Here is a 15343-nt window from a genome sequence, read left to right as displayed (position 1 = left end):
CACAATTTATTTGCAGACTTTCTGAAGTGACTGAGCAGAAAACACTGTACTTCAGTATTCATCTAGGGGTATAATGAAGTATTTAGTTTTTCAGTATTCATCTAGGGGTATAATGAAGTATTTAGGTTTTTTTTTTAGGTTATATTCCAATTCATAAATGGGCAATAATGTACCGGAAATAGGGATGAAAGGCCAAAAATGGGCAAAAAAAAAGTAGAGAGTACGTCATAAAATTAATAATTTAGGGAGGAATGGTAGGCGCGAAAACAGTCCTTGATACACAATCCTGGCTTATCAAGACAAGTCTCACACTGATAGCCCGTGTCTTTTCGCATTCCGTTTTTATAACAGACGCGACATTTTTTGTATGGTCTTCTCTTTTTCTCAGTGGGGGGCACTTCACTTGGGAAGTGCTGCCCTGATACAATTCTGCTGGCCTCGCTGCTATGGGATGTACTTGCAGCTTCTTCTGCTCGGTCTTTGAAAAGTAGTTGCTTTATTACTTTTTCCTGGTATTCAAGATACCGTGCTTGATTCCCTGACTTCCTATAAATAATAAAAGAATTGTACAGCGCTGTTTGTATGAGGTGCACTGCAGTCTTCTTGTACCATACGCGGGACTTCCTCATTGCGCTGTATGGCTGTAGCATTTGATCTGCCAGGTCTACGCCACCCATGTGCTGGTTATATTCCTGTATACACACAGGCTTGAGGGCGGTGGCATTACGCCCTCTTACTAGAACAGGGGTGCTGCTGTCCCCATGAATGGACGTGATGATAAAAACATCTTTTTTATCCCTAAATTTGGTCACCATCACAGTCCCATTAGTCAATGACCTGCTATCACCAGGTCTCAGTTTCTGGTCGACCAAATTTTTTGGGAGGCCCTTTTGATTCCTCCGTATTGTGCCACAGGCGACTGTATTTTTATCAAATAGGCAGTGGAACAATGGGACGCTAGTATAGAAATTATCTATATAAAGGTTACAACCTTTATCTAGCAGGGGGTACAAAAGGTCCCACACAATTTTGCCGCTTATATTGAGGACAGGGGGACCCTCGTAAATTCGAAATCTGTGAGTGTACCCACTTTCACTCTCACAGAGCTTATAAATTTTGATCCCGTATTTTGCCCTTTTACTTGCCTAAATCGTAGCCTTCCTTTGAAGAGCACGAGTGACTCATCTATGGCAATATTTTTATTAGGGGTGTATGCCTCTGAAAATTTTTCACTCAGAAGTGAAATGAGCGGCCTAATTTTAAATAATCTGTCCTGGTTGGGGTCACCAGGCGGAGGGCACTGGCTGTTGTCCGTGTAATGGAGGAATCTCAATATTGCCTCAAACAGAGTTCTCACCATTACAGCCCTGTACATTGGGGTAGCATACAGAACGTCGGTCGACCAGTAGGACCGTATGGTGGGTTTCTTAATAAGCCCCATATTAAGAAGGAGCCCCCAGAACTTTTTAATTTCTGCAGCACATGTTGGATGCCACTTCTGGCCTCTAGCGTAATATGACGCGGGGTGACTGGCCAGATACTGTTCGGCATAAATATTTGTTTGGGTGACCATTAGGTTCACCAATTCCTCCGTGAAGAAAATTTGAAAAAATTTTAATTCCGTGTACCCAGTGGTATCAATTTTTATTCCTGGGGCAGAAGTGAATTCAGGAATTTGGGGTGAAAAAATATTTGGGGGCACCCAATTGGAGTCACTTGAGTGACTGTCACTCTGCCTACTCCGCCTTTGTGGGGGTTCCTCACTATCGCTAGAGGATGACAAAATAAGGAACTGTTCCTCATCCTCACTGGCGGTTTCCGTGTCTGTGTCTGAACACAGCATGGCGTAGGCCTCCTCCACAGTGTAATTCTGTTTAGCCATAACTTTATACTTTTTTAAAAATTTTATGACAAATAAAAAAAACGACGTCTGAAATGTCGTCAGAAACCTGGTGTATGCGTGTGTGTATATATGTAAACCTACCTAAAACTACTACTAAATTTTTTTAGATTTAAAATTTTAACTTTTTATTTTATGCTAAAAAAAAAATCGCGCCTAAAACGTCAGCGCAGGAAGGGTTAACACTCTTTTTTGGACGTCTGCGCACGATATATATAGCGTATATTATTACCTATATATATATATATACATACATACACACTATATAACGTATATATGTATGTATATAATATACATGTGTGTATATATATATATACACACACATCAAATAATCACCTATATATATCCTACACTACCTATAATTTTTTTAGATTTTTTTTAAAAAAATTTTATTTTTTTTTTAACAAACTAAGTAACTAGGCAAAAGGAGAGGGAAGGGGAGGTGGATTGGGGAGCTCTATGGGGTTAAAAAACGGGTTTGTGTGCTGTTTTACAATTGTGAGGGGACACACTAAATTCACTGTGGTCCGATCTCCTCAGAACTGTCACAACTGTGACAGAAATGAGGAGATCCGTCACAGAGGAAGGGCGGCAATTCACTTTTCTGCTGTGATTGGTCAGTCTGGAGTGACTGACCAATCACAGCGATCCACGGGGGGGGGGGGGGGGGAGAGCCGTGATTGGTCCCACCGCCGATAGCTGTGACGCTCAGCTGTCTGTGACAGCTGAAGTCACTGTCCTGTCACCGTTTGTTTACAAGCGGTGACAGTTTAACTGCAGGACGAGAATGCTAATTAACATCCCCCCATATGTCTACTTCAGATTGGCATCGTTTTTTGAACATTCTATTATTTTTCTAGGATATTACACGGCTTAGAACTTTAGCAGCAATTTCACTAATTTTCAAGAAAATTTCAAAAGGCTATTTTTACAGGGGCCAGTTCAGTTATGAAGTGGCTTTGAGGGCCTTCTATATTACAAGCCCCCAATAAGTCACCCCATTTTAAAGTATTCAAAACAGCATTTAGAAAGTTTCTTAACCCTTTAGACGTTTCACAGGAATTAAAAGCAAAGTAGAGGTGAAATTTACAAAATTTCTTATTTTTTTTGCAGAAATTCATTTTTAATCCATTTTTTTTTGTAACACAGAAAGCTTTACCAGAGAAATGCAACTCAATATTTATTGCCGAGCTTCTGCAGTTTTTAGAAATATCCCACATGTGGCCCTAGTGCGCTAATGGACTGAAGCACCGGCCTCAGAAACACCTAGTGGATTTTGGGCCTCCTTTTTATTAGAAGATATTTTTGGCTCCATGTCAGGTTTGAAGGGCTCTTGCGGTGCCAAAACAGTGGAAATCCCCCAAAAGTGACAAAATTTGGGAAACTAGACCCCTCAAGGAAATTATCGAGGGCTATAGTGAGCATTTTGACCCCACAGGTTTACTGCAGAAATTATTGGAAGTAGGCCGTGAAAATTAAAATCTACATTCTTTCAAAAGAAAATGTAGGTTTAGCTAATTTTCTCTAATTTCCACAAGGACTAAAGGAGAAAAAGCAATATTTGTAAAGCAATTTCTCCCAAATAAAACAGTACCCAACATGTGGTAATAAACGGCTGTTTGGACACACGGCTGGGCTTAGAAGGGAACGAGCGCCATTTGGCTTTTGGAGCTCAAATTTAGCAGGAATGGTGTGCGGAGGCCATGTCGCATTTGCAAAGACCCTGAAGAACCAAAACAGAGAAGACGTCCAAAAATGTACTCAATTTAGGAAACTACACCCCATGAGGAATTAATCTACGGGTGTAGTGAGCATTTTGACCCCACAGGGGTTTCATAGATTTTATTAGAATTGGGCAGTGAGAATAAAAACAATCCCTTTTCTTCAATAAGACGTTGCTTTAGCTCAAAATTTTTAATTTTCTCAACAAATAAATGAAAAAAATAACCCCAACATTTGTAAAGAAACTTCTCTGGAGTACGGAAGAACTCGATATGTGGTTATAAAACTGCTTTTTGGGCACACGGTAGGGCTCAGCAGGGAAGGAGTGCCATTTGGATTTTGGAGTACAGATTTTGCTGGATTGGTTTCCGGGCGCTATGTCGCATTTGCAAAGCCCCTGTGGGACCAAAACAGTAGAAACCCCCCCAGAAGTGACCCCATTTCGAAACTACACCCCTCAAGGTATTCACCTATGGGTGTAGTGAGCATGTTAACCTTGCAGGTCTTTTGTAAAAATTAGTGAGGCCTCGATGTTGCAGAGTGAAAATGGGATTTGTTTCCATAGATATGCCAATATGTGGTGCCCAGCTTGTGACACCATAAAAAGACAGCTCTCTAATTATTATGCAGTGTTTCCCGGATTTAGAATCACCCTACAAGGGGCCCTAATCTTTTGCCTGGACATTCAACCAGGCTCAGGAGTGAAAGCGTACCATGCGAAATTGAGGCCTAATTTGGCGATTTACAAAGTATTGGTTCACAATTGCAGAGGCTCAGATGTGAAATGATAAAAAGAAACCCCTGAGAAGTGACCCCATTTGGAAACTGCACCCCTCAAGGTATTCACCTAGAGGTGTAGTGAGCATGTTAACCCCGCAGGTGTTTTGCATAAATTAGTGTGCACTCGATATTGCAGAGTGAAAATGGGATTTTTCAATAGATATGCCAATATGTGGTGCCCAGCTTGTGCCACCATAACAAGACAGTTTTCTAATTATTATGCGGTGTTTCCCGGTTTTAGAAACACCCTACATGTGGCCCTAATCTTTTGCCTGGACAGGGCTCAGGAGTGAAAGAGTACCATGCAAAATTGAGACCTAATTTGGTGGCTTACAAAGTATTGGTTCACAATCGAAGAGGTTCTTCTGTGAAATAATAAGAGAAAACCCCTTAGTGCCCCAATTTTGAAAACTACACCCCTCAAGGCATTTATTAAGGGGTGTAGTGAGCATTTTCACCCCACAGGTGTTTTCCATAAATGATTGTGCTGCGGATGGTGCAAAGTAAAAATTTTAATTTGTACCTAGATATGACATTTCAGTGGGAAATATGACGTGCCCAGCTTGTGCCACTGGAGACACACCCAAAAAGTTTTTGAAAGGGTTCTCCCGGGTATGGCGATGCCATATATGTGGAAGTAAACAGCTGTTTGGGCACACTGTAGGGCTCAGAAGGGATGTAGCGCCATTTGGCTTTTGGAGCGTGGATTTTGCTTGGTAGTAGTTTTGTTTGAGTATTACTGGTATTTCAGTTTATAATGTGGGGGTACATGTAAGCTGGGCAGAGTACATCAGGGGCATAGTCAGGTGGTAGAATAATGGGGTAAACAATAAAATAATCCAATCCATAGATTACTTCCAGCAGATATGTTTGGGCCCTCCCCTTTCTGGTTTCCTAATTTTAGGGCCTTGATAAATCGCCTCTTGAAACAGAAAAAATGTTCCCCTCGGGCCAGCACAACTGCATATTTTTTATTTCCTGACTTATTGGAGCCTTAACTTATTTAATTTTTTCATAGACGTAATGGTATGAGGGCTGTTTTTTGGCGGGACGAGATGTAGTTATAATTGGTACCATTTTTGGGTACATGCGACATTTAGATCACTTAATCTTTTTTTTGGGAGGCAAGATGACCAAAAAATAGCAATTCTGGCATCGTTTTTTTTTATATATAGCGTTCGCCACACATTATGCACTATAAAATTACTTTTGTAAAAAGAACGTATTTTTCCTGTCACAATGTTGTAAGAGCCATGACGTTTTAATTTTTTTGTCGTCAGAGCTGTACGAGGGCTTTTTTGTGAGACGAGTTATAGTTTTTATAGGTACCATTTTTGGATACATGCAACTTTTTGATCACTTTTTATTTCAATTTTTGGAAGACAGAGTGACCAAAAAAACTGAAATTCTGGCAGTATTTTTTTTTACGGCGTTCACTGAGCGGGACAAGTAACATAATATTTTTATAGTTCAGGTCGCTACGGACGCGGCGATACCAAATATGTATAGTTTTATTTTATTTTTTTAATAATAAATGACTTGATAAGGGAAAAAGGGCGATTGTGTTTTATGTTATTACTTGAAACTTTTTTTCACACTTTCAAACTGTCTGATTGATGTTCTAATACATTGCACTACCTATGTAGTGCAATGTATTAGAACGGTCAGTTGTTCACTGACAGCAAGCCGATCAGGCTCCGCCTCTGGTCGGGACTGATCGGCTTTCGTAATGGCAAACAGGAGGCCATCGCATGGCAGTGCTGCTGATTTGCTACAAACCACTAAGATGCAGCGATGGCTTTCGAATCCTAGCTAGCTCCAGTTTCTGACGTTGCATCGTGGTATCCGCTGTAGCATACAGCGGACACCCACTGCTGATGACGCCGGCTCAGCTCCTGAGCCGGAAGCTGAGCCGGCACCATTTGCCAATGGTACCATAAGCCTTTTAGGCCCCGCCTCCGAGCGGGGCATATGAGGCTTCCGTTGCTGGCAGACCGGGAGGCCAGTATTAGGCCTCTGGTTGCCAGTGCAAACCCAGTGATCAATTTGCTGGGGTGCCGGTGGCTAAAAACCACTCACATGCTGCGATCTCTACTGAACGCAGCATCTGAGGGGTTAATCACCCGGATCGGAGGCTAGCTTCGGTCCTTGCCGTTACATCAGGGTGCCAGCTGTAACATACAGCTGGGCACCCGGCGGTGATGGTGCCCGACAGCGCCGTGTATATATATATGGCGGATGGCGGGAAGGGGTTAAAGCCTGTTGTAACATATACAGAGAAGATACTTGCAACCAAATTACCTTGCCCTTCTTATCAACATATGAGTGTGTGTGTTTTCTCCAGTGTTCTTCAAATGGTTTCTTCTGCTGTCCTTGCAGTGGTTTAGAGAAATCATATTCATCAACTCGGACCTAAAACAAAAAGTAGAGTAGCATAAAAGAAAATTTTTTTTTATAAAGTGGAATAGGGCAGTTTAACGACTACTAGTGGCGCCGCCGAGCAGTGCTCCAATGTGTCTTAGATATTTCAGCTTTCAGGAACGAAACTGTTAATTTGTAGCAAATGTTACAGTATTAATAAAACCAATAAAAATATGTAAAATGACAGTAAATCCCCTTTAGAAGACAAATCCTCATTTCCATTATGTATGAATTATGCAGGGAGTGTATGATTTCAATATGGAAAGGGCGATGTGGCCGATTTAATCTCGGGATCAATGAGATAACCAGCAGGCGGACCCCTGGCGATCAGAAAGCGATAGCAATCCAAACGACATGCCATTACTTTGCCACGATATGTAATTACTTTGTGACAGGAATAACTTTTTAAGGGGGCTTTCACTCGTGCAGGATGGCAAAAAATCTTGTTTCACCTGAAGAAGCAAAACCACAGCAATGCACGGTAAAACACGTGAAAGGTGCAGTAACCGTACCAGCAGTAGTACACACATAGTGACAACAGCATTACATGGCGGTACCATTCCTCACTCTGCAGACAATAAGTACGCAACCTAGACCGATCCCCCTTCCACCTGAACTCTAGGGGGAGGGGGCTGCCTCTAAAGAGAAGTATACACTGCCTGTCTATTGTTTTTCAAGAGTTAAATTTGTGATCTGGCGTAAAACAGGAGAGAGAAACATGAGTGTTTTTGTTATTTTCTGTTTTTGGATTCTAAAGATTGGTGCTCCTTTTAGAAGATGCTAAAAAATGAAAACTCGAATATCTAGTAATTCCTACGGAAAAGCGGAAATTATTTTCTTTTTTTCGGGGTGCAGGTTTGGCATAGTATAAACTCGTAAATACAGATTACGTAAGGCAGGGTCATTTCATAAGGCCTCATGCACACGACCGTAGCCATGTGCACGGCCGTGATTTTCGGGTCGGCCGGCCGCGGAGTGTCACCCCCGAGCTGCCCACAAATCACGGGCCGTGCACATGGCCGCGTCCATTATTTCCTCTGAACCACAGAACACGGCTGTAATAAGACATGTCCGTTCTTTCTGCGGTCCAGGCTCCTGGGCCATGCACGGACCGTAAAAACCACGGTCGTGTGCATGGGCCCATAGGAATGAATGGGGCCGGAATTCTCCCGTTGCTTTTCGGAGGAACTGCAGCCGCAAAAGCACGTTTGTGTGCATGGAGCCTAAGTCCTCATGCACACGAACGTGTTTTTGCGTCTGCAATTCACCCGCAAATCTGCGAGTGAATTGCAGACCTATTCATTGCTATGGCACCATGCACATGACCGTGGTTTTCACGGTTCCTTCCAGGATCGTAAATATGAGCCGCAGAATCTCAAGACAGGTCTTATTACGGCCCACAAATTTGCTACAGACTTGACCATAGAAGTCAATGGACCCGTGGAAACTGCGGATACACCTCCGTGTGATACCCGTAATTTTGTGGAAGCGACGTTAGGAAATTTCCTTGAACGTTTTTATATGATCCGCATTTTGTGGATGACACACGGAAGCACTACGGATGACAATTAGTCTGCAAAATACGGACCAGAAAAACACTACAGTCGTGTGCATGAGGCCTAAGAACTTAGCCAGGTGCACGGCCATGATTTTCTGGCCGGACGGCCGCGTGCATGAATTTCTATGAGCCTGTACCGCAAAACACAGCCGTAATAAGACACGGCCGTTCTTTTTGCGGTCCAGGCTCCTGGGCCAAGCACCTGGGCCGTGCACCGACCGTGGAAACTACGGTCGTGTGCATGGGCCCATTGAAATGAATGGGGCCGAAATTCACCTGCAGATTTGCGGGTGAATTGCGGTCGCAAAAATACGTTTGTGTGCATTGGGCCTTATTTCTTCAGTGTCCCATCCGGTTTTTTTGCAGATAGCATACTGAACCATTCATTTCTTTGAGGTCCTTTTTTTTGCGGATCTGTGTATAAGTTCGGCAAATTATAGAACAAATCCTATTATTGCCTGTATTTATGGCCCGTCTTACCCATTTTAGTATATAAGACCCAAAAAAAACAAAAAACGGAGAGCACATGGAAGCCACTAGTATCCATGTTTTGCGATCTGCAAAACCGGAACAGTCTTGTGCATGAGTTTCAAAGACAACCTTTCACCTGCCCATACATGTAATAGGAAGGGCTTCACAAACACAGTCTCACTTTACATTTTTTTCCTATCTTCCTCCGTTATACATAATGGTGCCAGTCTATTTGGCGCCTGATATGTAAATAAGCCCCTGAGCTGTCAATGGGGCGTTTCTATCTAACTAAATGGCAAAGAGGCGTGATCTCTTTGCTCTGACAATGTCAGTGTACAGCTACGGACAGTGTCAGGGCGGCTTGCGCGGTGTCCCCTCCCGTGAGAACAAACACAGACAGAGAGCGCTGCAGAATTACAAGCCTGTGTTCAACGTAAAAAAAAATAATAAGTTATGGCTTTCTTAGGTGTGGAGGAAAAAAGGATAATGGAAAACCAAAAAATGGCTGCGGTGCCAAAGGGTTAAAAAACCATAATAAGAGGCTTTATACACAAAAGCCCATCTAAAATATACATTAGGCCTTTTTCAAACGGCCATGTTCGGTCCGGAATATACAGACCGTGTGTCGGCTGTATTCCCCGGACCGTCCACAGTTCAGGGAGCCGGCTCCTAGCATCACAGTTATGTATGATGCTAGGAGTCCCTGCCTCTTCGCGGGAATGCGGTCACATACTGTAATCATGTTTTCAGTACGGGACAGTATTTCTTCAGGAAGGAAGGGACTACTCGCATTATAGAGAACGATGGTGCTAGAAGCCGGCTCCCTGAACCGTGGCCGGTTCGGGACATACGGCCGACACGCGATCCGTATATCATGGACTGAGTACGGCCATCTGAATAAGGCCTTTAACATTCTCACCTTATAGTCCTCTCGGGCATGAGCACCACGACTTTCATTGCGGGCTTCAGCTCCATAAATGGTCTGAAGTGCATTAAGCATTAAGTTTTGTAATTCAAGTGCCTCTGCCAAATCAGTATTCCAAACGATTCCTAAAATGAGATAAAAGGATTATAAAACCATCGAATCATTAACCCATCAATCCTCAAATCATAGCACAATAGCCCCGGCCACTTGGAATCAGAGAAAACCAGAATGGAGATGACCATTATAGAGTCTCTCATGCCACAGGCCACGAAGAGCTTATTCACATTGTACAGTCAAATCACAGTATTTGCTCGGATTTCCACGAAACCACAGCGTGTGTTTGATCACCTTGTGTGAATAGACTCTCACCCAAATTTTTTATTTAGCCACATCTGTTTGCTTAAGTGGTAAAATCTTTTTCCAATGTGCGAACAACTTATTTGCTGGCGTATTTCGGAGCACTTCTTGAAGCGTTTTACAAGATGATTTTTTTTTCTTATTTCTCATTGGCAAACGCTTCAAAAACGCTTGTAAAAATGAAAAATGCTTTGAAAATCCGTTCCAAAAACCCTTGAATTAGGAGACGGGTTACTCTTGAAATCAGCCTCATATTAGCAAAGTTGTTCGGCATACCAAACGTATAGGCACCTGCCTGCCACTCTGATGCCCTTCATTGGGCCAATTTCATACAACATTACCTTGCCAATACTTCACGTGCCTCGTTTTGCACACACTCTAAAACAACTGACAATATGTGCCACCTATGGGTGTTGAATGATACAATGTGTTATGAAATTGGCGAACGTGACAAATTTTTGGTCTACAGAGATAATTTTGCCAGTCAGCGACAGGCAGGATAAAAAAAGGAAACTACGGCAATTAAAGATGTTCAACCAATACTATTAAAAAGACCCCTACGTACCTCGGTCATATGTTTTGATGTCATCCATGGAAGCGTTAACCGCACTCAACTTTTCACATCCTTCCTGTAGTACCGGGCCAGTTCGGAATACAGCAGCATGACTCTGCATAGTCTGTAGCCAAAACAAATTGTGTGCTCCAGATTACATGGCTTGACTTCAATACAACTCTATAAGTTACACAGTTACTGTAATGTATTGACTGTTATGTCTGTCCAGTGTCACTAGATGGCACTGTAACTAGGAGGCTTTTAAAAAAAAAAAAAGTCCGTTATTTGCATGTTCATTCGCATATGTGTAGACTTGCTTGTTTTTCCTCTCATTCTCCATTTTGTTAAGGCTTCGTTCACATCTGCGTTGGGACTCCGTTCATGGGTTCCGTCGGAGCTTTCCGTCAGAGGAACCCATGAACGTAACCCTGACAAACAAACGGAAGCTATAGGTTTCGTTTTGCATCACCATTGATTTCAATGGTGACGGATCCGGTGCAAATGGTTTCCGTTTGTCACAGTGGTTTAACCCCTTCAGGACACAGCCTGTTTTGGCCTTGTGGACACACGATTTTTTCAAATCTGACATGTGTCGCTGTATGTGGTAATGACTTTGGAATGCTTTTACCTATCCAAGCGATTCGGTTTGTTTTCTCGTGACATATTGTACTTTATGTTAGTGAAAAAATTTGGTCGATAAATTCAATATTTGTGAAAAACTCAATTTTAGAGAAAATGTGCAAATATTAGCATTTTTCTAAACTTATATATATCTACTTGTAAAACAGATAGTAAGTAATACAACACAAAGTAGTTACTAGTTCACATCCCTCATATGTCTACTTTAGTTTGGCATCGTTTTTTTCACGGCCTTTTATTTTTCTAGGACGTTACAAGGCTTAGAACTTTAGCAGCAATTTCTCACATTTTCAAGAAAATTTAAAAAGGCTATTTTTACGTGGACCAGTTCAGTTGTGAAGTGGCTTTGAGGGCCTTATATATTGGCCCCTTGGCGACATACGACGTACTATTACTGCGATGTCGCCAAGGGGAAGTATAGCGCGCGCTCACGGGCTGAGCACGCTCCATACTCGACAGGTGACGGCTTTGCTCACATTAATTCCGCCCGCTTAACACTTTAAATGCTGCGGCACTTAAATTTTCAGAATCGGGGGGGGGGGGGGCCCTCGAACATGCCATCGCGGGTCACCGACAGTGTGCATCGGGAACTACTCAGTAACTTCCTGTAGACAGGAAGCCTATCAGGACCAGCCGCAGGCTGCACGCACGCACGTACGTACGTACGTACGTACGTACGTACGTACGTACGTACCGCCCACCACTTCCCACTAGAAGAGCCTGACAGAGGGAGAGGAGCCAACGCTGCGGACCTGGGCAGGGTAAGTATTTCTTAATAGTTTTTCAGCAATTTTGTGAGAACTGGAGCCAGGGGAAAGATGGAAGTTGTAGTTCTCTCCTTATACCTCTTCCGTGTAATGTCCTCTAATGTCCCATAACAGCCTGGACATGCTGGGAGTTGTAGTCCTCTTATACCTTCTCCCTGTAATGTCCTCTGATATCCCATAATAACGGCGTGGACATGCTGGAAGTTGTAGTTCTCTCCTCTGATACCTCCTTATTTATTCCTTCCCCAGGAGTAAGCACACTTTCTGTCTGTGATGGTCATTTTACTAGAGTGGGGGGCTGATGGTCGTGATACTAGAGTGGGGGGCTGGTCATTTTACTGTGAGTGGGGGGCTGATGGTCATTTTACTGAGTGGGGGGCTGATGGTCATTTTACTGTGAGTCCCCCACTCATGGTGGGTCTGAGTGGTTTCCGCCTCTGACCTCCCATTATGATTAATAGGACGCAGAAAAAAACCTGCGGCGCTTGTTTAGATTGATTTTTTGCCTGCGGTTTTTGTATTATCTTTGACTGCTTAAAAAATGTGGACAGAAAACACTACAAAAAAAAAAAATGGCTCAAACAATGCGGTCAGTTCAAAATCTGCCTCAAAATTACTGAAGGAATTTTGAGGCAGATTCTTTTTTCGGCCTTACAAAAAAAATGCTGTGTGAACAAAGATTGCGTTTTTTTTGTCTTTTTGTAAACAATTTTTGGTAGGGGTGCCCTGAGGACATTTTTTTTCCCCAGGGGTGCCTCGAGCCTGAAAAGGTTGGGAAACACTGGCTTATACAATAATACAACTATAAAATGGCTACCATCGGTCAAATGGAGGAATTTGATGTCTCAAACCCATATTTAAGGAATACATATGCGGAGTCATGTTTTACCTAGGAGCATATAAAAGTATCTGATGCTGTTCAGAGTCGTGCTGCTGTCATGGGCCCCAGGGCATTTCATATTGCCCGTTCTCTGGTGTCCCCTACTAAACCCAGGGAGATCATTACAGTGTTAAAAAAATCATTTTATTCCTACCCCATCTGAAACTTAGAGGCGTTTCCATTATAATAAAAGGAATCAGCTTCCAGGTGAACGTATTGCGGCTTACATTGTGAGCTGCGCAGATTGTCAGAAAACTGCAATTTTAACAACAGTCCCTATTAAGAGACAGACTTGTGTGTGGTATCAGAGAGGAGGCGCTTCAGAGGAAATTATTAGCCAAGCCAAACTTAACCTTCGCTATAGCTCAAGAGGAGGCACTGGCTTAAGAGGCGCCATTTTTTCATACAAGAGAAATACAGACATCTTCTGGTAATATACATAATCCAAATGTAAATCTGCTGCATAATAGAGAGCGCAATGCTACATTACAGTCTGCACAAAGCAGCACATCAAGCCCACAAAAGAGTTGATACAGCTGTGGTGAAAATCAGACGAGATCAATGCCATTTTAAAAATGCTGTCTACCACAAATGTAAACGGCACGGTCACATACAGAGAGTGTGTCTCCAGGGACAAAATATACCAAGACACAAACAAGTAAAAGAGAACTCCTCACACAATTCAGCCCATAAGGTTAATATATCAAGTGGTGTTCCTGAATTAGTGGTAGGGCTGGGTGATTAATAAAATGAATTCGATTAATTCGCCCTTGAGTCATGTGACGATTCTGTTTTTAAATCATAGAACCGATTTCATAATCTCACTGTCAGGCTGAGCTACGGGAAGAAGCTCCACCCCGCCGCATTGTCACCTGTGACTAAAACGGAGTCGCTCGTTTCCCACTGTTGCACCCCTGCGCTGACACTGACAGTCATTCAGTGAGGAGAGAGGAGACACAGGACACGTGAGGAGAGAGTAGACACACTGTGTCAGCCCGACTTAATACTCCGCAGTACTGGCACGGCATGCCAGTACTGCATCTGTTAGTCTTCTATTGGCAGTCAGCTTATGAATTCATATGCGGCCAGCCAATGGCGGGAGGTCATTCAGAAAAAGAATGGTGGAGTGGGGAATGTAAACGGAGATTGGTGCCGAAGTCCCTGACATCACGGTCCATATAGGGAGAGTGATTTCAGGAGGAGAGAAGGAGTCCCAAGCAGAGCGCTAGAAGCAGCTCTCCTCCGGGCCTCCATCTCTGGGGAAGCCCCTGACATCACTGTCTATATTTGAACAGTGATGTCAGGAGTAGAGTAGTGTCCCAGGCAGAGTGCTTGTAGCGCTCTGCCCGGGACTTTGTCTCTGGGATTGCCCCTGACATCACTATCCATATATGGACAGTGACGTCAGGGCTTCCCCAGAGCCGGAGTACCAGAACAGAGCATTTACCGGGACTTCAACTCTGCTCCGGACATCTAAATCCATATATGGACAGTGATGTCAGGAGCAGAGCTTGAGTCCAAGGCAGAGTGCTAGTAGCGCTCTGCCCGGGACTATAGCTCTGGGGTTGCCTCTGACGGTGAATCCCCGGCCAGACCGTCGGCAATGCTCTGGTTGGGGATTCCACTCCTAGAGGGAGCCCCAAAGGCACTACCTACAGGGAGAGGGGCTGCGCGGCACTATCTACAGTGGGCACTAAATCTATGGGGGTACAACCTGGGGGCCTAAAGTGAAGTTTTCTGCCATTTTACTGCCGCTGTGACCGCATGGCCGAACCGAACGGAGCCTTTGTATTGAAAGCTAGACGCGCTCGGTGAGGAAACAAATATATACGTGTACAGGATGCCTATTACAAACACACAAAGAAATAAACATTTTCATGGGAGTTCTTCTTTAAATTATCTCTTGGTATTTTTTTCAGTTTATTGAATAGTTATAAAAAAAAAAAACAAACAGGATTCAAATAGAAAACCGCTCATAGGGTTGAAAAAAAATCAAAAAACGACAGTTTATTTTTTGGCAAAATCGCCCAGCCCTAATTAGAGGTCAGTGAATATGCCTCAGAATTTGTCAACATAATAGAAACTCACAAAAAGGGACATAAGCAGCATCCTGAGGTAACACTGAATGAAGTAAAATGCAAAATGGAGGTGGATTCTGGATGTCAATATTCCTTGATCGGAGGAAACTTTTCATACATTATGGCCAACAAATTGTCCTCCTACACCGCGTTCCAAATTATTATGCAAATGTTATTTTTCGCTGATTTTCCTAAATAGTCGATGCAAAGGACAGTCAGTATAATCTTCAAGCCATCAACCGTTGGAGTATAATGTGAATTTTATTGAACAAAATCTCCTAATAACAGATTT

The 15343-nt window shown here is 43.1% G+C and overlaps 1 protein-coding gene across 1 annotated transcript in view; it reads right to left on the bottom strand.

The window, feature by feature from the left end:
- Positions 1-15343, bottom strand: part of SDHA (succinate dehydrogenase complex flavoprotein subunit A) — a 72881-nt gene that overhangs the window by 7941 nt on the left and 49597 nt on the right. Inside the window, exons 12-14 of the mRNA XM_075826864.1 lie at positions 10700-10811; positions 9772-9902; positions 6704-6814 (exon numbers count right to left, since the gene is read on the bottom strand). Of these exons, the coding sequence (XP_075682979.1) occupies positions 6704-6814; positions 9772-9902; positions 10700-10811 (354 nt within the window). The remainder of the gene's footprint in view (positions 1-6703; positions 6815-9771; positions 9903-10699; positions 10812-15343) is intronic.

The sequence above is a fragment of the Rhinoderma darwinii genome, chromosome 5, assembly GCF_050947455.1.
Source record: "Rhinoderma darwinii isolate aRhiDar2 chromosome 5, aRhiDar2.hap1, whole genome shotgun sequence".
Classification (NCBI taxonomy): Eukaryota; Metazoa; Chordata; class Amphibia; order Anura; family Rhinodermatidae; genus Rhinoderma; species Rhinoderma darwinii.
The sequence above is the reverse complement of the archived record's forward strand: the minus strand, read 5'-3'. Positions and strand labels throughout refer to the sequence as shown.